Here is a 21,748-nt window from a genome sequence, read left to right on the forward strand (position 1 = left end):
AACTTTACAGCATTAATAATTGCTAAACCTCTTGTTTCAATTTACAATTTTACTCAATGGCTGACATCTAGCAAAAATACTAACTACATTTTAGAGGAAGTTGATCTTAGTTAGGATTTTTTTTCATGATGCTTTTTAGAAAGTTTTTATTTGCCATAAGATTTTTCTTTTTCTTTTCAATGCAAAGGGGAGGCTTCTTATTTGAAGCTATTTATAAATATGTTAGATTTTATTCAAAAGCATCTATTTTGGGATTTCATAGATAATTTTTAGTATCAGTCACATGGTCATTCATTCAACAAATAATTTTTTTTAATAAAATAACCTAGTATTTACAGAGCATTGCTAGATTTTCAGGGAAGTTAAAAGTTAAACAAAGCTGGGTCCTTACCATAATGAAGCTTCCAGTTCAGTAGGAACATGATACATATATGGCTAACTAGGGGCACAATGGATAGAGCACCAGGCCTGGAGTCAGCAAGACTCATCTTTCTGAGATTACATCTAGCCTCAGATGGTTCAAATCTAGCTGTGTGACCCTGGGCAAATTACTTAATTCTATTTGCCTCAGTTCTTCATGTGTAAAATGAACAGGAAAAGGAAATGGCAAAGCCCTCCAGCATCTTTCCCAAATGGGGTCATTAAAAATTGGACGCCACTGAATATAACTGAACAGCAATATATTAGAGTATAAGAACAAAAGAGATTCATAAAGAATATTGTTTTCTTATTCTATAGAGATTATTTGGTTTTAGCATATAGCTAAGATTTTAAGGAGTTGGGAAGACGAAAGGTATTCTTAGGTATAAATATCAGGGTGAGCAAAGGAATGAAGACACAAATATGGGAAATGGTGATTAATTCATTTTGGCTGGAACATAAAGTACATTATTAGAAACCCTGGTGGCAAAATATGGAGGGTCTTGTTTTTTTTTGATTGAGAAGTTTGAATTTTTATTTTGTAGCCAGTAGTGAGAAAATGAGTGACATTGAGCAGAGAAAGTCCACTATTTGTGGTAGAGAATTTGGAATATGGTTCATTACTACTTCTAGACAACCTTTCTTCCTTTTGAGGTTCATGCTATGCAAATTTGTCACCTAATCCATAGCCTGCTGGCCATTGTGTTATCAACCACTAGAACATTTTTCTGGAATTAGGAAAACCTGAATTCAAATCTACCCTCAGATATTTGTTAATTGTGTGATCATGAGCAAATCACTTAACCTCTGTTTGCCTTAACTTTCTTAAATTACAAAATGAGCATTATGATAGCTTCGACCTTGAAAGATTGTTTTAAGGATTAAATGAGATAATATTTGTAAAAAGACACTTAGCACAATGCCTGGGACATGACAGGTGTTTTAAATACTTCTTTTCCTTCCTTTCTCTTCCTTCCCCTTCCCCTCCTTCTCTTTTCACCTTTCTGAAAGAGTTCAATACCTTTACTGCCCAATTTCTCAATTTACTTAATTTCCACGAATTCCTTTTCAGATGTATACAGAGATGGCCATGCCTCTTGACCTTGCCATCACTTGCAAGTGATATACTTCTGTGTTCTTGAACTCCAAAATTTCTTTATCTGATTATACTTTTATCATTCCCTCTTTTTCTGTATTTTATGGATCCTAACCCTGTCTTTTGTCTTTGCTCCCTCTACCCCTTATTTCTTTCCTATCACTCTTAAAATGGCTATATTCTCTTTCCTTCCACTCATCTCTCCAGACTTCTACAGTCCCTTACTAGCAGTCTTTGATACTCTCCTCTACACCTCCCACTTTTTAGTACCCCTTTATGTGTTGTCTTCCTTCATTATATTATATTATATTACATCATATTACAATATAAATAATTTTCTTTGTTCTGCTCACTTAGTTGTGTTTCATTTCATTTAAGTCTTCTTATATGGATTATCTTTGGTTTCTCTGGAATTATCCTTTTCATCAATTCTTATGGCCCAGTAATATTCCATCACATTCATATACCATAATTTGTTTACCCTTTCTTCAATTTATGGGCATTCCTTTAGTATCCAGTTCTTTGTTTCTCTAAAACCACTGTTATAATTATTATTTTGTACATATGGATCCTTTTTTGATATCTTTTGTTTTGTAGCCTTTTGAACATAGTTCCAAATTGCTTTCAAGAATAATGAGTCAAATTCATAGCTTTCCCATCAGTTCATTATTATATTTCTTTTCCACAACCCCTTTGTTCTCCCCATACCAATCTATACTTCATTCAATTGTTAATTTAATTTTCCTGAAGTACAGATCTAATGATATCATCCCTTTCCATCCCCCATTCAGTAAATTCCAGTAGGTCTTCCAGGATCAAATAGAAAGCCCTCTGGTTGGATTCAAAGCTCTTGCCAAACCAGTCTTACTTTTTCAGTCTTCTTAAATCTTCTCCCTGACATGTTCTCTATTCCACTGTCTTTGCACTCCTTGCTGTTCATTCACAGGATGCTCTATTTCCTAATTTCTGGCATTTTCATTGGTTGTCTTCCATTCCTGGAATTCTCTCCTTTCTCATCTCTACTTCCTGGCTTCTTTGGCTTCTTTCAAGTCCCAGATAAAAATCCTTTTTATGTAAGAAGGCTTTCTCAGTCTACCCTAATGCTAATCTCTTCCCTCAGCCTCCTCTCTCCCATCTTAAAACCTTTCCTTTATAGAAGGCAGAGTCTGTCCTTTCCAGTTCACTTTCCACTTTTCATTTGTAGCTCAGCTTAGTTTAAATTCCATGGGATAAGATACCTCCAGACTGATCAATTACTTCAATGTTGTCTTCCCCCATTAGATTGTAAGATCTTTGAGGGTCTGGACTGTCTTAGCATTGTGCCTTGTAACATAGTAGGTTGTGTTATATAAATGTTTATTCAATTGAATTAAAATGTATCCTGATAGGTCTTGTTTGTATATAGTTGTTTTTATGCTGTCCCTTCACTCTATCACCCTCAATTAGGATGTAAACTTCTTGACATCAGAGACTGTTTTTGCCTTTCTTTGTGTTTCTAGTGCTAAGTACAGTACCTGGCACAAAGTAAGCATTTAACTATTTATTGACTGACCTCCAAGATTTGTCATTTTCCATCAACTTTGCCAGTCTGAAAGGTATGAAGTGGAACATTGGGATTGCTTTAATGTGCATTTCTTTAATTAGTGATCCAGTATTTTTTTTTAATATTTCTGATAGTCTCTAAATCTTTAATGAAATTTTAATCCTTTCCTTGTAGACACTATATTGAATATTATTTTCACAATTTTATAGTTAGTAAAAGATATATTTAACATTTCTGCTTTTCAACATTTCTTTATGACATTTTCTCTTTTCTGTGATCTGTTCTATGATCAAATTTTGTAAAATTATAGGAAATTACTTCAAAGCTGAGAAGTATGTAAACTCTTCTCTGTTTCTTTTTAGTGTTCACCAGAGTGATAACCTTTCCTAAGGTTCTGTTCAAGCCCTTAACTTCTTTCATGTTTATATTTTTTGTTAGAATTGTGTAGTTCTTTAAGGTTATGTTGATATCTCCCAAAATTATTATTTTTTTGTCTCTTTCTCCCTATAATTTGTTCAACTCTTCCTTTAAATACTCAGATGCTATGCCATTCAGTGTATTATATATAAAGCATACTCTACCTGTTTATTTCTTTTAACTATGTTTTTTATTTATTGATAAGAAAGCAAGGCCACGGGAAGTTTCCCAGGTCACATAGCAAGTATGCATCTGAAGCAGAATTCGACTCACATCTTTATGATTTAAAGTTCAGCATTATATCTTCTTTGTCTCAGAAAAGGAACCTACTTTTGTGTTCCTCCTGATGATTTCACTTTAAGAGGTTCTTTCAGTGGCATAAGAGCAAGAAATTTAAAGATGCATGTCCCTTCAAGAGGGATCAAGGTGTTGAGGCATGAGAAATGTTTTGGGGTGAGAGATACAACAGTAATGGGGGGTCCCCAGGCTAGTGTTGCAGGTTTGCAAAAGAATTCTTAGTCCTGATCTCCAAGCAAGATTTTTGGCAAAATGGGTTTATTCACTGAGAAACTCTTTCCCTCGGTGGGTTGGTTTCTGATTAAAAAAAATAGCAAAGAATCTTATTTTTTATTAGCCTTCTATGGTTTGGGGCTAGGGAATGATTAGGACTAATTTCCAAATCAATAAAGGGTAATGATTGTTTCCCAGACCAAAGGGATTCTCAGATCATTTGGAAAGTGGGAGATTCCTATGGAAACCAGGTAGCTTTCTCAGAGCTGGGAGATTCAGGTGGGTGGGGATAATTTTTAGGAATTTCCCCAGACCAGGTGGCCCACCCTACACAAAGATCAGGGGACAGAGTCCTTATTATATCAAAGGCACTATTATCTAATATGTTGGATACCAGATAGTTTTTATTCTCAAGGATTTTAGCGGGCTAGATTGAGACAAATCTTATGATAAATTAAAGCCTTGCACTTGGATACCAAAAAAATAGATTCCACAAATTAAGATTGGGAAAAATGGATATACAGCAGTTTCCCTGGAGGTTTTAGAGGATGAAAGCTCAATGTAAGTCAGTCATGTGATATGGCAGCTAAGAAAAACCCATGTGGTCTAGTGCTGTATTAGAAGGAATTGATTCTAGGAGTAAAGTTTTGCTGTTTTTTACTTTCACATCTCGTATGTTTTACCCCTTTTCTTGTACCTTTAATTTAGGAGCTTATTATGTCTTTTCTAGATTGTTGCAATAGCTTCTTGATTAGTTTTCCTGAGTGCAATTTTTCTCCATCGCAATACATCTTTCATACTGTTGCCAAAGTCATTTTCCTCAAATAACAATCCAACTTTTTCATTCTCATAGTCAAATCCAGTGGCTTCCTGTTGCTTCCTGAATAAGATATAAATTCCTTTATTTACCTCTTAAAGTCATTTAAAACAAAACCATGATCTATCTTTCCCCTTTCATTGGACATTACTTTTCCTTTTATACTCTGAGATCCAGTCAAACTGTCCTTCTCTCTATTCCTTATATGTAGCACTTAATCTGCCATCTCTTTTGTCTTTGTACAGGTCATCCCCTGTGCTCAAAATATATTCTCTTCTGACCTCTGCCCCATGTAATCTTTCTCTTGCTTAAATATTCTTCTCAAACACCATTTTTAACATGAAAGCTGTTTTGATTCCTCTCAATTGTTAATTTATTCCATTCCAAATTATCGTTCGTGTATGTGTATGTATGTATGTGATATATATTTTTTTATTTATTCTCTTTCTGTTTACATAAATCTTCCAACCAATATTTATTTATATATATTTATTTATCCCTTATTTATTTATCCTATATTTATTTATCCCTTAAGTACATATTGAGTGGTAATTTTATCTATTTGATGGTGCTGTCTTGCCTCCTCAACTAGATTGTAAATTTCCTTCCTCTTCCTCTTCCTCTTCCTCCTCTTTCCATTCTCCTCATTCCCCCCCCCCCACACACACACCCCACTCACTTTTTTTACTACCTTGATGATAATGGAGAAAGTCCTCAATCAGAAAGAAAGAAATTAAGAAAGAAGAAAATAGAAGATCGTTGTAAAGATTCTACCTTGTCTTCAAAGGAAAATTGAAACCTTTTTAATAGACATGTCAAAAATAGAACAGAACTAAGATAAACTACTACCAAATTGAGATGTTCACATGAATCCAGTTTAATGCAAATCCATTTTCTGTGTAGGTTACTGAGTTATCAGTCTCCATTGCTGAAATTTTGTTCTTTGTTAGAAGGACTAGGTACTCTGTAATTGTATTGCACAGTACTGGTTGGTAATTATAGAAGTAAATCATGCCCTGTTTTTTTTTTTTTTTTTTTTTTTTTGGTTTTTAATTGTAGTAAGTTTATTTATTTTTAATACACATTGCTTTATGAATCATGTCGGGAGAGAAAAATGAGGGCAAAAGGGAAAAACCATGGGAGAGATTAAAAAAAAAAAAAACAGAAAAAAGAAATGAACATAGCATGTGTTGATTTACATTCAGTCTCCATTCTTCTTCTGGATGCAGATGGCATTTTCTACAAGTTTATTGAGGTTGCTTTGGATCACTGACCCACTGAGCAAAACCAAGCATTTCATAGTTGATCATTGCACAGTCTTGTTGTTATTGTGCACAATGTATTCCTGGTTCTGCTTGTTTCAGTCAACTATCAGTTCATGTAACTCTTTCCAGGCCTTTCTATAATTAGTTTGTTCATCATTTTTTATGCAACAAAACAATATTCCATTATCTTCATGTACCCACAGCTTGTTCAGCCATTCACCAATTGATGGGCATCTACTCCTTTTCCACTTCTTTGTTATCACAAAAATAGTTGCTACAAACATTTTTGTACATGTGGGTCCTTTTCCCTCCTTTATGATGAATTGGGATACAGACCCAGTAATGTGCCCTGTTTTGAGCTGTTTTTCTCTACCTCTTCCCTACAATAAATTACATACTCTTTACTGCTTTGTGTTTAGGATTAAGTTTAGCTTTCTAAATAATCTATATCTTGATTTCAGTGGATTGATTGTTCCTGAGAGAGATGGCAATGAGACTGTTCCTGAAGTGGTGGCCTCCTCTGGATATGTTCTGCTGCACTTCTTTAGTGATGCTGCCTATAACTTGACTGGATTTAACATCACATATAGGTAAGCCTTTTAAAAATTGATTTAAAGAATTCTTTGGTATTGTTTATATGAACTGGCTATTTCTCTCTCTCTCTTTTTTTTTTTTTACTTCATAGTATTTTGTTTTTTCCAATTACATGTAAAGATAATTTTCCACATTCATTTTTGTAAGATTTTGAGTTTCAGATTTTTCTCCTTCATTTCCTTCCCTCTCCTCCTTCACCAAGACAGCAAGCAATTTGATATAGGTTATGCATATAAAATCATGTTAGACATATTTCTATATTTGATTACTCCTTGATTGACAAATCAATTAGACTGATTCTTTCTTTTTACCAGAAATAAACAAGAAATTTTAGGGCACCTAGATGGCACAATGAATATAGAGAGTCAGGCTTGGAGTCAGAAAGATACCTCTTCCTGAATTCAAATCCAATCTCAGACACTAGCTGTATGACTCTGGACAAGTCACTCAATCCTTTTTGCCTCAGTTCCTCATCTGCAAAATGGAGAAGAAAATGGCCAATTACTCCAGTATCTATGCCAAGAAAGTTCCAAAGATTATAAAGGGTCAAATGGAACTGAATAAATGACTCACCAACAAGAAGCAAGAAATTTAGCAAAAATGAGCAAATGATTTTCATTAAGTGAAATTTGACAAATTTAAAATAAGTTACCTTAATAGATGAAAAAAAATGAGGAAGGAAGATGATTATTTAAAGGGAAGTAGATGCTACTATAGAGCATGCCTTTGAAATGTAACTAGTAAAACAAGTTTTTTTTTCTTTTTTTTTTCTTGGCACTTGTTAATGAATGGCTGGATGATGTATTAGAGAGGATGCCTTTAAGCCAGGAAAAATCTAGATTCAGATCCTGTTTTATACACAGCATGTTACCACCTGTGACCTCTCAGTGCTCTAGAAAATTCTTGACAGCAAAAAGAAAGTGTTACTTGTATCAGTTGAGGGAGTTTCTTCTATCAGTTCCCTCTATCAATGAAATCTCAAGTCTTTCCCATTCTCCTCTAATCATCTTTCTCTTCTAGTCATCTTTAAAATTTTTAAATTATATTTCATGTAACCAGTTTATTGAGATCATATTGGGGGTTCTTTCTGCAGATTTATTAGTCTTTACTCCATCCTCCATCCCCCCTTTTATTTAAACCTTAAAGAAACTTGTCTTCTGTAACATTTCAGAAATTCTCCAACAATCAGGATGAATAGATATAGAACAAGAAGGTAGAGTTTTTTGGTAGCACAGGCAGGCATTCTCTGTGATGGATGGGTTCATCTTTTTATATATTCCAAGTGGTGTTACATTTTTTTTTTGTCAAGATTTAGTAAATTTCGTAAATTTGTATTTTTTCTTTCAGCTAGCATATCTAGTTAACTATGTAATAATAACAATAGAATACCAGTATCTGATTAGTACTTAGAGTGAAATTTGTCTTTGGCAAATGACTTGGTGTAGAGTGTATTCAGCTGGGAGATTCAATGGGGAAGAGGGAGATAAGCATTTTTAGGGTCCTGATAGAACTGAAAACCTTTGCATGGATGACATCAATCATGGCCAATCTAAGCCTTTAAGAATTGTTGATAGAAAAGCTTAGAAGTACTATCCAGTTTGGAACTGGGTGTTTTTTAATTTAAAATTGCTCTCTTTTCTTTTTGTATCATCCACATTTCTCAATATATTCCTCCCTTATTCTTTTCAGGAAGCAATTCCTTTTAACAGAATAAAAAGACAAAAACAGTTAAGCAAAACTAACTATATTAAAATTGTTTGATAGTATATGCAGTTTTCTTTTATTCATACTTCTAGTTACTTTCTCTTTGCATATTTAGTTTTGAATTTTTATATTTCCTTTTTCTTTGTAAATCCATCCTAGAAATGTTTCTTTTGTGGTTTGTAGTGTTTGGTGGCATGGGTAGAAGTGAAAGAGGATATGGATTCTAGAATTGGCCATCCAGTTATGGTGACTGTATCACTAGGAAAGGAAAATACTTGGTATTGGGTATAATGGTTTTGAACTTTTAAAACAGGCTCAGGGGCCCAAATAGATTAGTTAAACTTCATATATTGATGAAGATCTGTAAAGGAATAAAGTGAAAATTCTGGATCCAAAAAACAAAATGAAATAGTTTTGTGAAGAAGCTAATGCCCAGAAAAGTTGACTGAAATTAATGAAACCCAAAACCCTGAGAAGAAACCTTCACAACTAGATCATTCCTAGTAAGAGAGTGATATTGAGCTTAGGAAAGTATACCTGAATAAATCTTCCTATCTTTTTTTTTTTTAATTATTATTATTAGCCTTCTGGACTAGTCTCTTGTTCACTAGATGAACTCTCTATGACTCTCTGGAATCCCCCACTGGAATTCCCTATTTTGGCCCATCCTTCATTCCAGAATATCACCTTCTCTCCCTTCTCTCTTTCTTCCTTCTTTCCCCCCTTCCCCATTCTCTCCCCCTTCCACCCCCAGCTAGATATCTTTCTTTGTCTTCCTTTTTCTTTCTCCTTCCCCTCCAAAACACATTTTTACAGTCAGGTTGTTTTCACCTTGATAATATGAAACATTTGTGTATTTTGATGTGTACACGCACACACACATTAAATATTCTCATTCACATATAATGTATACATCTCACAATATCTCAACTGTTATATGATGTGTTATATAATATACACACATATATTATTTTCTTACACAAATGTGTGCATAATATATCTCATAACATCATTAATATTAGTCACAACATGTATTTTTCTATATAAAACATGGTATACATAATATATGTTTCATACTAGAATTAAAAATTATCAACAGCCTAATTACACAATTGGAGGTGGGGAAAGATTTAGCCAGAAAACAATTCAGATCAAAAGACCTAGGACTTTTATTGGACTGCCAACAAGAATGAGTTAACAGTGTTAGTTGGCTGCTAAAGAAAGTTATGCTTCTAGACTGTATTAGGAGATACCTAGTGTCTAGAATAAGAATAATGGCAATTTTTCTATCTTCCATCCTAACCAGGTAAGATATCAAATATTATCTCTATTTATTGCATTACATTTTGAGTGAGGACTATATTCTCTGTTCTTTTCCTGTTCTTAGCCCTTTTTCACTTTTTTCCTTTCACCTTTGAAAAATGAGGTTTTCTATGTTTTCACCTCATATATGAAATCTTTCTCTGCTTTATCGTGTCTGTGTGTGTGTGTGTGTGTGTGTGTGTGTGTATGTGTGTGTCTAATACACACATTAGAATGTAAATTCCTTATTAGAATTTATTGTTCTTTGTATTTGTATTTCCAGTGCTGGCTCAGTACTGTAGGTGCTCAATAAATGCTTATTGATTGATTTTAAAATTACCACTCAGTCTGGTGACTTTCCTCTAAATTATGTAGCAAGAGAATAGGGAGCCAGTGAGCTATTCTTTAGTGAACAAATTATGTCATTTGAGTACTCTCTGGTTTCCTTTGTCATCCAGTGAAGAAAGTGTGTGAGCTGTTGCTTTTAATACATGGTGAAGGATTTTAAAGCTTGGAGAGAGGAAATATGACAGACTTGATGTTAAGACAACTGTTTACATCCCTGCTCTGCTCCTTGTTGTCAGAGCATGGCCAAGGTATTGGGTCTCTTTTTTTAGTCAAATAAAGTAGTTGTAAGGAAAGCCCTTTGTAAATCTTAAAGTGATTAATTGAAAGTGATTAGTTGTTACTACTTTAAATTTAAAGCACCCTGGAATATCTTTAGGTGGAGCACCAGCTATCTCTCTCCTTGGTAGCATTCCTTACTTAGCTAGTTTATTCAGTTCAGAAGTACAATGAGATTTGCATAGGATTGAACAACAGGTCATTTTTTTTTCTGCCAGGGATTCTGTCTAAGATAGTTTGCCTAGTCATTGAGTCAATATCCCCATACTTATGACGCAGAGATTTTAAAATATTCCTGATTTAGGTTCATTTTTAATGACTCTTCATGGTCCACTTAATTTTAATTTATTCTCTATCTTTTTTTTAGTTGCTTTAGGCCAAATATTTTTGAAGATAAAATTTATGTATCTTGCTACTTCAAAGGCCTGTAAATCACCAAGCATTTATTAAGCACCTACTCTGTGTCTGAAAGCTAAGCTCTGGGACAACAAACACAAAAGTGGCAGAGTTTTTATGCTTAAAAGATATAACTAATTTTGACAAGTAATAGAGAAATACCATCAATCCTGTAATCATATTTTTTCATGATTCCTGAATCTAGATTCCTTGTCATACTGTTCATGGAAATTATTTGTTCACTATTATCAGTCAGTCAATCAGTCCATATTTATTAATTGCCTACTATGCACTAACATTGTAATTAACATAGAATAAAAACAAAGGAGTTTTACACAAGGTAATTTGGAAAGGAAGTCATTAGCAGCTGTGGAGGAATAGGATAGGCTTCATGTGCAAGGTGACTTTCAGAAGCTTTGAAATGTATCTTCAGGGAAGAAGAAGATTATATTAGGCAGAAGTGAGGAGGGAGTGCATGGCAGGCACAAAAATATGGACATGACAGATGGAGTTCTGTGTGTAAGGTATAGAAAAGAGCCGCCACTTTGGCTGGATCTCAGGATGCAGAAGGAAAAGTAATGTTCAGTGAGACTGGAAAGACAGGTTGTAGCTAAGTTGTGAAGGGTTTTCAAAAGTAAAACAGAGGAGTTTTAATCTTAATCTAGGAGGCAACAGGAAGCCACTGGAGGTGATTGAGCATGGGAATATAAGATGATCAGACTGGTGCTTGAAGAAAATTACTTTACCAACGCTGTAGAGGATGCACAAAATTGAGGAGAAACTTGAGGCCAGAAAACTAACCAGAATCCTATGATGGCCAAAAGTAAGATATGGTAACTTTAACTGAATAGAGAATGGGGAGGGGGAAAGTTGAATTTAAGAGAGGCTGTGGACTTAGAAAAGGCAAGATTTGGCAGCTGATTGAATAAGATATTGGATGAAGGAGAGGATGGAGTTGAGGATGAAGTCAAGGTTACAAACCTGGGAGACTGAAAGAATAGCATTACCTTTGACAGAAATAGAGAAGTTTGGAAGAATGGAGGAGTTGAGGGTAACAAGGATAAATTTAGTTTGGAGCTGATTGAGTTTGGGATGTTTCTAGGAAATGCCCAATAGGCAATTGTTGATGTATGCCTGACAATCAGGGCAGAATTTGGGGGGGAAGGTATATACATGTATATGCACATATGTGTGTGTACATACACATAATCATATGTACATTTACAAATACACACATGTGTATATTTGTAAATCATCTGCATAGATGATGATAATTAAACTTATGAGATCTAATGAGGTTATTGAAAAATAGTGTAGAAGGAGAAAAGAAGGCCCAAAGTGGAACCTTGGGGAACACTTGTTCAGGGACACTCTATGAATAAAGAATCAGTGGAGAGGACTGAAAAGGAGAGCAATGTCAGAAAAATTCAGGGAGAAAGTATTCAGGAACAATGAGCTTTCAGCATTGTTGAGTGCTGTAGATAATGGAAAAAGAATGAGGGTTGAGAAAGGACCATCAGATTTTGTAATTGAGGATTTATATTGGCAACTTTAGAGAGAGTAGTTTCATTTGAATGATGGTAGTGGAAGCCAGAATTCAAAGGGGTGTGAGGAGTGAGTGAGAGAAGAGAAGGCAGAAAGAGTGAGCATAAACATTTCTTTATAAAGAATCTGATGAAAGAAGTTGTTAACAAGTTCAGTTTTTTACCTAAATCTGGAATCATATCATCTCTCTTGTTGTTTGTCCTTTGTTTTTAAAGGGGACCAATGACAGAACCAATGTGGTATGGCAGACCCGGGGATCTTGTTTTCCTCTTAGTCTTTTAGCAGCCCCTGCCACACTGGCTGTGTGTCATTCTGTGACATATGACTAGTCAATTTTTTTTTTTTCTTTTTTACTTTAGGCAAGTGTGGTTTCATTTCAGTACTTATAGGATAGAATTTTTAAAGATGAGAGCCTCATCTTTTTCTGTTATTATTTTCTTTTTGGCTTTTCAGGAGTAATTTCAATGTACTAAATTGTCTGAAACAATTTTTAAAGATTTTAGACTATATAAATAAACTTCTTTCCAAAAGAGAAAAAAAAATTTTTTTGCTGTTTTCTTTCAATCTTCTTTTATAGAAAGAATTTTTATTATTGTTCAGACATGTTTGACTTTTTATGACCCCATTTGGATTGTACCGGAATGGTTTTTGCCATTTCCCTATCCAGCTCATTTTACAGATAAGAAAACTGAGTAAACAGTGTTTAAGTGAATTGCTTAGGGTCACACAGCTAGTAAGTATCTGACTGGATTTTATTTATTTTTATCATAATAACTTTTATTTTTCGAAATACATGTAAAGGTAGTTTTCAGCGTTCACCCTTGCAAAACTGTGTTTCAAATTTTTCTCCCTCCTGCCTCCCCCCCCACCTTCCCCCAAACAGCAATATAGGTTAAACGTACAGTTTTTCTAAACATGTTTACACATTTATCATGTTGCACAAGAAAAAGCAGATCAAAAGGGGGGGAAAATGGAGAAAGAAAAAAGTGAACAAGCAAGCAAACAATAAAAAAAAAAAAAAAAACCCTGAAAATACTATGTTATGATCCACATTCAGTCCCCATAATCCTCTGTCCAGACGCAAATGGATCTCTTCATTACAAGTCTATTGGAATTGCCCTGAAAATCATCTCATTACTGAAAATAACTAAGTCCATAATAGTTTGATCATCACATAATCTTGTTGTAGCTGTGTTCTCTTGGTTCTATTCACTTAGCATCAGTTCATGAAAGTCTCTCCAGGCTTTTCTGAAATCAGCCTGGTGATAATTTCTATTACATTCATATACTACTATATCTTATTCAGCCATTCCTCAAGTGATGGGCATGCACTTAGTTTTTAGTACCTTGCTACTACAAAAAGGGCTACTACAAACATTTTTGTACATATGGGTCCTTTTCCTTTTTTTTTTTTTTTTTTGCTGAGGCTATTGGGGTTAAGTGACTTGCCCAGGGTCATACAGATAGGAAGTGTTAAGTATCTGAAATCAGATTTGAACTCAGATCCTCCTGACTTAAGGACTAGTGCTTTATCTACTGTACCACTTAGCTGCTCCACTTTTTCCCTTTTTTATGATGTCTTTGGGATTTAGACCCAGTAGAGACATAACTGGGTCAAAGGGTATGCACAGTTTGATAGCCCTTAGGGCATAGTTCCAAATTATTCTTCAGAATTGTTGGATCAGTTCATAACTCTACCAACAATGTCATTAGTGTAAGACTGAATTTTAACTCAGGTCTGACTTAAGACCCACTTCTCTAACCACTGTGCCATATATCCACCCCAGATTGTTGTCCTGGAAGAAGACTAGTGTATCAGGGAGTAATGACATGCAAGTGAATTGAATTTAAGTGAGGGAGAGGTGTGTAAGGTTACTTGCCTTTTTCCCTCCAGAGTCTGGTCCAGTGGCTAGATATAGGTCAGGATGACTGGAGATGGTTCTGGTTGTAATGAGAGATTTAAGCTAAGGTTTTTGACAGGTTTCAGTTTCTTGAGGCAATGCTTTAGTCAGTGATTAAGACTAGGTAAGAAATGAAGCCAAGAATGGCAAAAAAAAAAAAAAAAAAAAAAAAAAAATCAATCTGTGAGGGGAAGACCTTAGGGTTTCTGGCCAAAATAGAAAAATTGTTATTTAGATTCACTCTGAGCTAGTAGGGGCACAAAGACTAAGTGGATCTGCCTTAGATAGAAAGATTACTTTTATGTTTAAATTATAGATTTATTACTTCTCTATGAAGAGCAAACAATAACAATCTCCTAGCAGCCACAAGTACTGTAATTTACAAAGAACAACTGATTCACTTAAGTTTTTCTTGTGATTTGAATTCTTATAATAAAAAACACTTAAAGACCAAACTAATTTTTATTTTGATCCTCTTGAACTTTAAAATTTAGACATACATGCTTCTGTTATTAACTATTAATAGAGAGGATAAACTAGAACCATTCCCGTTAAGATCAGTGGTGAAACAAGGTCGCCCATTATTATCATTATTATTCAATATTGTACTAGAAATGTTAGCTTTAGCAATAAGAAAAAGAAATTGAAGGAATTAGATGATGAGGAAACAAAATTATCACTCTTTGCAGAAGATATGATATGATGATGATGCTACTTAGAAAATCCTAGAGTTCAACTAAAAAACAACTTTTACAAAATTGCAGGATATAAAAGAAATCTACATAAATCTTTATTTTTTATATACATTACCAATAAAGTCCAACAGCAAGAGATAAAAAGAGAAATCCCATTTAAAATTACTGTAGATAATTTAAAATATTTGGGACTCTACCTGCCAAGTTAAATCCAGGAGCTATATGAACACAATTACAAAACATTTTTTACACAAATAAAGTTAGATCTAATCAATTGGAAGACTATCAAGTGGTCATGGGTAAACCAAGCTAATATAAAAATGACAATTCTACCTAAATTATTCTATTTATTCATTGCCATACCAATCAAACTGTCAAGAAATCTGGAAAAACAAAAGGTCAAGAATTTCAAGAGAATTAAAAGATCAAAAAATTCAAAGGAGGATAGCCTAACTGTACCAGACCTAAAATTAATTATGACGTCGCAGTCATCAAAACCATTTGGATCAGAAGAATAGGTCAGTTTCACAAGACACAATTGTCAATGACTATAGTAATCTAGTATTTGATAAACCCAAAGATTCTAACTTCTAGGATAAGAACTCACTATTTGACAAAAATTACTGAGAAAACTGGAAAATAATATGGCAGAAACTAGGCATTGACCAATATCTAATGCCTGTATACCAAGATAAGGTCAAAATGGGTTCATGATTTAGACATAAAGGCTGATATATAAGCAAATTAGGGGAACAAGGGATAGTCTACCTCTCAGATCTGTGGAGAAGGAAGGAATTTATGACCAAAAAAGAACTAGAGAACATTATGAAATGCAAAATGGATAATTTTGATTATATTAAATTAATAAGTTTTTGTACAAACAAAACCAATGTAGTCAAGATTAGAAATGAAGCAGAAAGTTGGAGAAAATGTTTTACATCCGGTATTTCTGATAAAGGCCTCATTTCTAAAATATATAGAGAATTGACTTAAATTTGTGAGAATACAAGCCATTCCTCATTTGATGAATGGTCAAAGGATATGAAGAGACAATTTTCAGATGAAGAAATTAAAGCTATTTCTAGTCATATGAAAAGATGCTCTAAATCACTATTGATCAGAGAAATGCAAATTAAGACAACTCTGAGATATTGCTTTTCAGATTTGCTAAGATGACAGAAAAAGATAACGATAATTGTTGGAAGGGATATGAGAAAACTGGGACACCATTGTTGGTGGAATTGTAAGCTGATCCAACTGTTCTGGAGAGCAATTTGGAACTATGCCCAAAGGGCTATCAAAATGTGCATACCCTTTGATCCAATAGTACCATTATTGGGGTCTATATCCCAAGGAAACCATAAAAGAAGGAAGAGAACCCACATGTGCAAAAATGTTTATAGCAGCCCTTTTTGTAATGGCAAGGAACTGGAAACTGAGTGAATGCCTATCAGTTGGCTGAATAAATTATGGTATATGAATGTTATGGAATATTATTGTTCTATAAGAAATGATGAATAAACTGATAATAGAAAGGTCTGAAAAGATTTGCATGAACTGATCCTAAGTGAAGTGAGTAGAACAGTATACACAACAATAACAAGATAATATGATAATCGATTCTGATGGATGTGGCTCTTTTCACTAGTGAGATGATTCAAGGCATTTCCAATAGAATTGTGGTGGAGAAAGCCATCCGCAACAAGAAAGAGGACTGTGGGGATTGAATATAGATAAATGTATAGTATTTTCACCTTTTTTGGGTGTTAGAATTGTTTGTTTGCTTGGTTTTTTCTTTTTTTTTTTTTTCCTTTTCTTGTGTTTCTTTTTTCCCTTTTCATCTGATTTTTCTTGCACAGTATGAGGAATATAGAAATATGTTTAGAAAAATTGCATATGTTTAATCTATAGTGGATTGCTTGCTATATAGAGGAGAGAGGAAGGGGGAAAGAAAAATTTGGAACACAAGGTTTTGCAAAGGTGAATGTTGAAAACTATCTTTGCATGTATTTGGAAAAATAAAGAGCTATTAAAAAAAACTTTTAATAAATACAGGGAAAATATTTTGGAATAGATTTATAGAGCTTGGCTCTCATTATGATGTCTTATTTACCAGCTATAATTGACCCTTGAATTTTTCTCTTGTGCTTTGATAAACATTTTTCTTAATACTGTTTGGGAATCATTGGAAGAAGTCAGAACTCATAAATTTGCCTCTTTAGGCCATTTACTGGTCACTCTTCATTTTAGAGTAAGTGCCAGGATAATCTTTATGACTCATGCTTCCTTGAGAGATTAAGGCTATCAGTGAATTACTGTTAAAACAGAAAACTTGTTCTCCTATCCCCTCTCCTACCCATGTTTTTATATAATTGCAAAGAATGTTAAACATCTTGTTTTCCTACATAGACATCATTGTAGCAGTTTCTGACAAATACTTTAACAGCTGACCATTATCTAGAGCTCTAAGATTTATAAAATGTTTTTCATATATTATTTCATTTGGTCCTCATAACAATCCGATGAAGTAAGTACTATAGTATACTACTTCCATGTTATAGACTTTGATATTAAGGCTGAGAAAGATTAAGAAAATTTCCTTGAGCAATACAGGGGCAGTTAGGTGGTGCAGTAAAGTACCTGGAGTTATCAAGACTCATCTTCTTGATTTCAGCTATAATCTCAGACATTTATTAGCTCTGTGAGCCTGAGCAAATCAGTTAACTCTATTTGCCTCAGTTTCCCCATCTGGAAAATGAACAGGACAAGAAAAGAGCAAACTACTCCAGTATGTCTTTGCTAAGAAATCCCCAAATGGGGTCACTAGGAGTCAAACACTACTGAAATGATTTGAGTAACAAACACAGGTAGAAATCCAAAAGGTTTGTACCTAAAGGTCAGTTATTTGAAGCCAAAATTAGTTATAGGGTCAAGGAATGAGCTTAATACTGTTTGTATTTTAACTCTGTATCCTTCATTCTTCTCTACTTAGCCCTGATAGATTTGAAAAGAATTTCCTTTTCATCTTCTTTTTCTTGGGCATGTTTCTTATCATATTAGCTCCTGATTTTTAAATTTCTCTTGAAAGATGAAGGGATAGGTACTTCTCACTCTGTGACTATGTTCTTTCTAGTTACTCTTTTGGCTCAATAGCATTGTTGTTGTGATATAGTAGATGTTGTTAATGGGTAGGTAAAAGTTAGTTGAACTCATGAACCTTTTGCAAAAGTTCTTCCAGATATGCTGATATTTTGTTGGTACTGACATTCTTCTTGTGTTTATAGTTTCGACATGTGCCCCAATAACTGTTCTGGTCGAGGAGTATGTAAACTCAGTAATGACAGCAACACTGTGAAGTGTGAGTGTTCAAAATACTGGAAAGGAGAATCCTGTGATATTCCTTACTGTACAGATGACTGTGGCTATCCAAATCGAGGCATCTGCAATTCAAGTGATGTTAAAGAATGCTCTTGCTTCCCAAACTGGCAGGGTGAGAAGAATTTTTGCATATTTTGTTCGCCTTTGATTCCCTAACCTCTCTCTCTCCTTTGAAGACACTTAAATGAATTACATATGATTTGAAACTTCAGCACATACACATTTGTGATAATTGAACTTTTAGCTTATTAGGGTTTTATATTATGCCTTTAAGTTCTAAAGGTATGTAGCTAAGTTTGTATTGGGTAGCTAGAAGAGGATTTAGATTTGAGCCCCTGAACACAAGAACCTTGTTTTTTATTCACACAAATTGGGATTTGAAATCTCTGAATAATTGTATACAGCATCTTGGTCTCAGCTACTATGGGGATATGTCAGAAATGTGATCTAGGAAGTAAGAAGAATGATTATAAAATGCATTTCCCTAGGAACTTTCTCTTAGAAAATCATAGAAAAGGAGAACATGTGACTTGGTAGGCTTCCAAAAAAGACATTTTTGAATGGGATGTAGGAAAAAGGATACAGCCAAAATTTGGTCAGTGAACTTTTACAGAATCACAGTCATTTTTGAAATTGAAGAAAATTGCTTTTGTCCCCCAGAATGTTCTGCTTTTTCTTTGGGGAAAGAAAATGGATTTATTTTTGAAAGTCTTTTCCCAAGTGTTTTTAAAAGCATTTTACTGATATTACTAGTTTTTGGTTGGCATTTAGAATTTCATCAATTAAGTATTATGTACTTCTTAAATACCCATCATTATCTTCATAATGACAAATAAAAGTCAAACTCCTATCTAAAAATATGTTATGGCTATTGCATTTTGGGGAATCTGAGTTTTGTCTAGCTTTAAGATTGCCTATATAATGTGTGCATGAAGTTTCTGACATAAATAATATTATATAAATACCAGATTTAGTAATAGTACAAATTAGAAGGATCAAATCTTTGTTAATGTTTGTAGTACTAGTTTAGCAGAGAAATTCTTCTTAAGTTTTATCTTTTGTCTTACTTAACCACTATCATTACCTATATAGTCTTTCCTGAAAGCCACCCATGGTGCATGACTTCAAATAAAATTTAGTTTGAGCCTAATCTCTTGTCATCAGCACAAGTGATGTGATTTCAGATTTTAGTGATGTTTATTTGAAATCAATAGTTATAACTCAGATTTGGTCTATTTAGTAGAATAGTATTGAGAGGTAAAAATTCTCAAGCATTTTGTTTTCTATATAGATGCTGAGATTATATATGAGAGAGAGAAACTTGGTGATATTTCTTGTTTTAGGTACATTTTTCTATGATTCAGTTTATCAGATATAAAAAACAAATCTCTGTGAATGTAAAATCTTCTTTTATTTAACCGTTGTTTATCATGTTTTTCACAGGACCTGGCTGTGCAGTTCCTGTGCCAGCTAATCAGTCATTTTGGACTCGGGAGGAATACTCTCAGCCAAAGCTCCCCAGAGCATCCCACAAAGCTGTTGTCAGTGGTAACATAATGTGGGTTGTTGGAGGTTATATGTTCAACCATTCAGATTACAACATGGTTCTCGCGTAAGTTGAATAACTTTTGTTGAACATTTTGCAAATATGGGTGGTGTTAAACATTGTCAAAAAACCCCACCATGATCATGAAAGAAAAATACTTTCCCTTTCAAACATAATTTTGACATTTATGTTATAAATTCTACTCGGGGTTTTAAAAGTGAGAGAAATCCACTTTTTTTATCAAAAATATTTTAAATGTTTCAATAGTAACTATTTAAAGACATGGGATTGTGCTGGTATTCCAATAAAAAGTATAATATTTTCTGACATAAACAAGCACAATACATTCCCTTCTGCTGATAACATTCTCCTTTGTTGGTTTTCCTAACAACTGTTCTTTCCTGATTTTCTGCTTTCAAGACTTCTCAACTATTCTCTTCTTATCCGGCCATCATTCTGCCTTAAAGAGAAGGACATCTAAAATAGATTGGTTTTTCAAAGAGACTGATTGATAGTCCTGTTTATATATTCAGATTGGTTTTGGTAGAGTTAAATGATTCAAATAGTTTATTTTATAGAGGAAATGATTTTTTTTTTTGTAAAAGCATTTTACTTTTTCCAAATACATGTAAAGATAGTATTCAACATGCATTGTTTTTGTTATATATAGTTTTTCTTTTTTATTATTTTAAAAAAATTTTATTAGTTTTTGACATTTACTTTTATAAGATTTTGATTTCCATTTTTCATCTCTTCCCAAGATGTCAATCAATCTTATATAGGCTATACATGTATAGTCATATCAAACATATTTTCACACCAGTCATGTTGTAAAAGAAGAGTCAGAACAAAAGGGAAAAACCATAAGAAAGAAAAACAGCAAAAAAAAAGTGAAAATAGTTTTCTTCAATGTACATTCAGACTCTATAGTTCTTTGTCTGGATATTAATAGCATTTTCCATCATGAAACTTTATTTTAGATCATTGTATTGCTGAGAAGAGCAGTCTATAAAAGTTGATCTTCTGCACACTTTTGCTGTTACTATGTACAATTCAACATTATTTTTTAAAAAAAGATTTTGTGTTCCAAATGTTTTCTTCCTCCTTCTTTTCCTTCCATCTTTCCTTTCCTAAGACAGCAAGCAATCTGATAAAGGTTTATACTTGTGCAGTCATGTAAACCTGTTTCAACATTAGTCATGTTATGAGAGAAGAAACAGAACAAAAAGCTAAAGTCATACGTATGTACACACACACACCCCAAATCTGAAAAGTGAAAACATTCTCCTTTGATCTGCATTCAGACTCCATGGCTCTTTCTCTGGGCGTGTATAACATTTTCTGTCATGAGTCTTTTGGCATTATCTTGGATCATTGTAATGCTGAGAAGAGCTAAGTCATAAAAAGAGCTCTTATAAATATTTTTGTTTATATATGTCCTTCTTCCTTTTTTAAGGTCTCTGTGGGATACAGACCCAGTAGTGATATTGCTAAATCAAAGAGTATTATGCACAGTTTGATTGCCCTTTGGGCATGTTATAAATTGTTCTCCAGAATGGTTGAATTAAATAACAATTCCATCAACCAAATATTGGTGTCTCAGTTTTCCCATATTTTATCATTTTCCATTTTACTATCATTTTCCTTTTCTGTCATAGCCAGACTGATAGGTATGAGGTAGTACCTCAGTTATTTTAATTTGCATTTTTCTAATTAATAGTGATCCAGATAATTTTTTCATATGATTATAGATAGCTTTAGTTTCTTCACCTGAAAACTGCCTGTTTTCTTAATTTGGGCAATTTATATTTTTTTCCATCCATTTCATTTAGATCATTAAATTTATTGGCATATGAGCAAAGTAGCTCCTAATTATTGCTTTAATTTCCTCTTCATTGCTGGAGAATTTGCCCTTTTCATTTTTGATACTGATAATTTGGTTTTCTTTTTTCTAATCAAATTAACCAAAAGTTTATTTAATTGTTTTTGTTTTCA

General features: G+C 33.7%; 1 protein-coding gene across 1 annotated transcript in view; it reads left to right on the forward strand.

The window, feature by feature from the left end:
* ATRN (attractin) overlaps nucleotides 1-21,748 on the forward strand; it is a 222,722-nt gene that overhangs the window by 46,238 nt on the left and 154,736 nt on the right. The window contains exons 5-7 of the mRNA XM_031943544.1: nucleotides 6,530-6,658; nucleotides 18,114-18,319; nucleotides 19,651-19,819. Of these exons, the coding sequence (XP_031799404.1) occupies nucleotides 6,530-6,658; nucleotides 18,114-18,319; nucleotides 19,651-19,819 (504 nt within the window). The remainder of the gene's footprint in view (nucleotides 1-6,529; nucleotides 6,659-18,113; nucleotides 18,320-19,650; nucleotides 19,820-21,748) is intronic.

This window comes from Sarcophilus harrisii, chromosome 6 (genome assembly GCF_902635505.1).
Source record: "Sarcophilus harrisii chromosome 6, mSarHar1.11, whole genome shotgun sequence".
Lineage (NCBI taxonomy): Eukaryota > Metazoa > Chordata > Mammalia > Dasyuromorphia > Dasyuridae > Sarcophilus > Sarcophilus harrisii.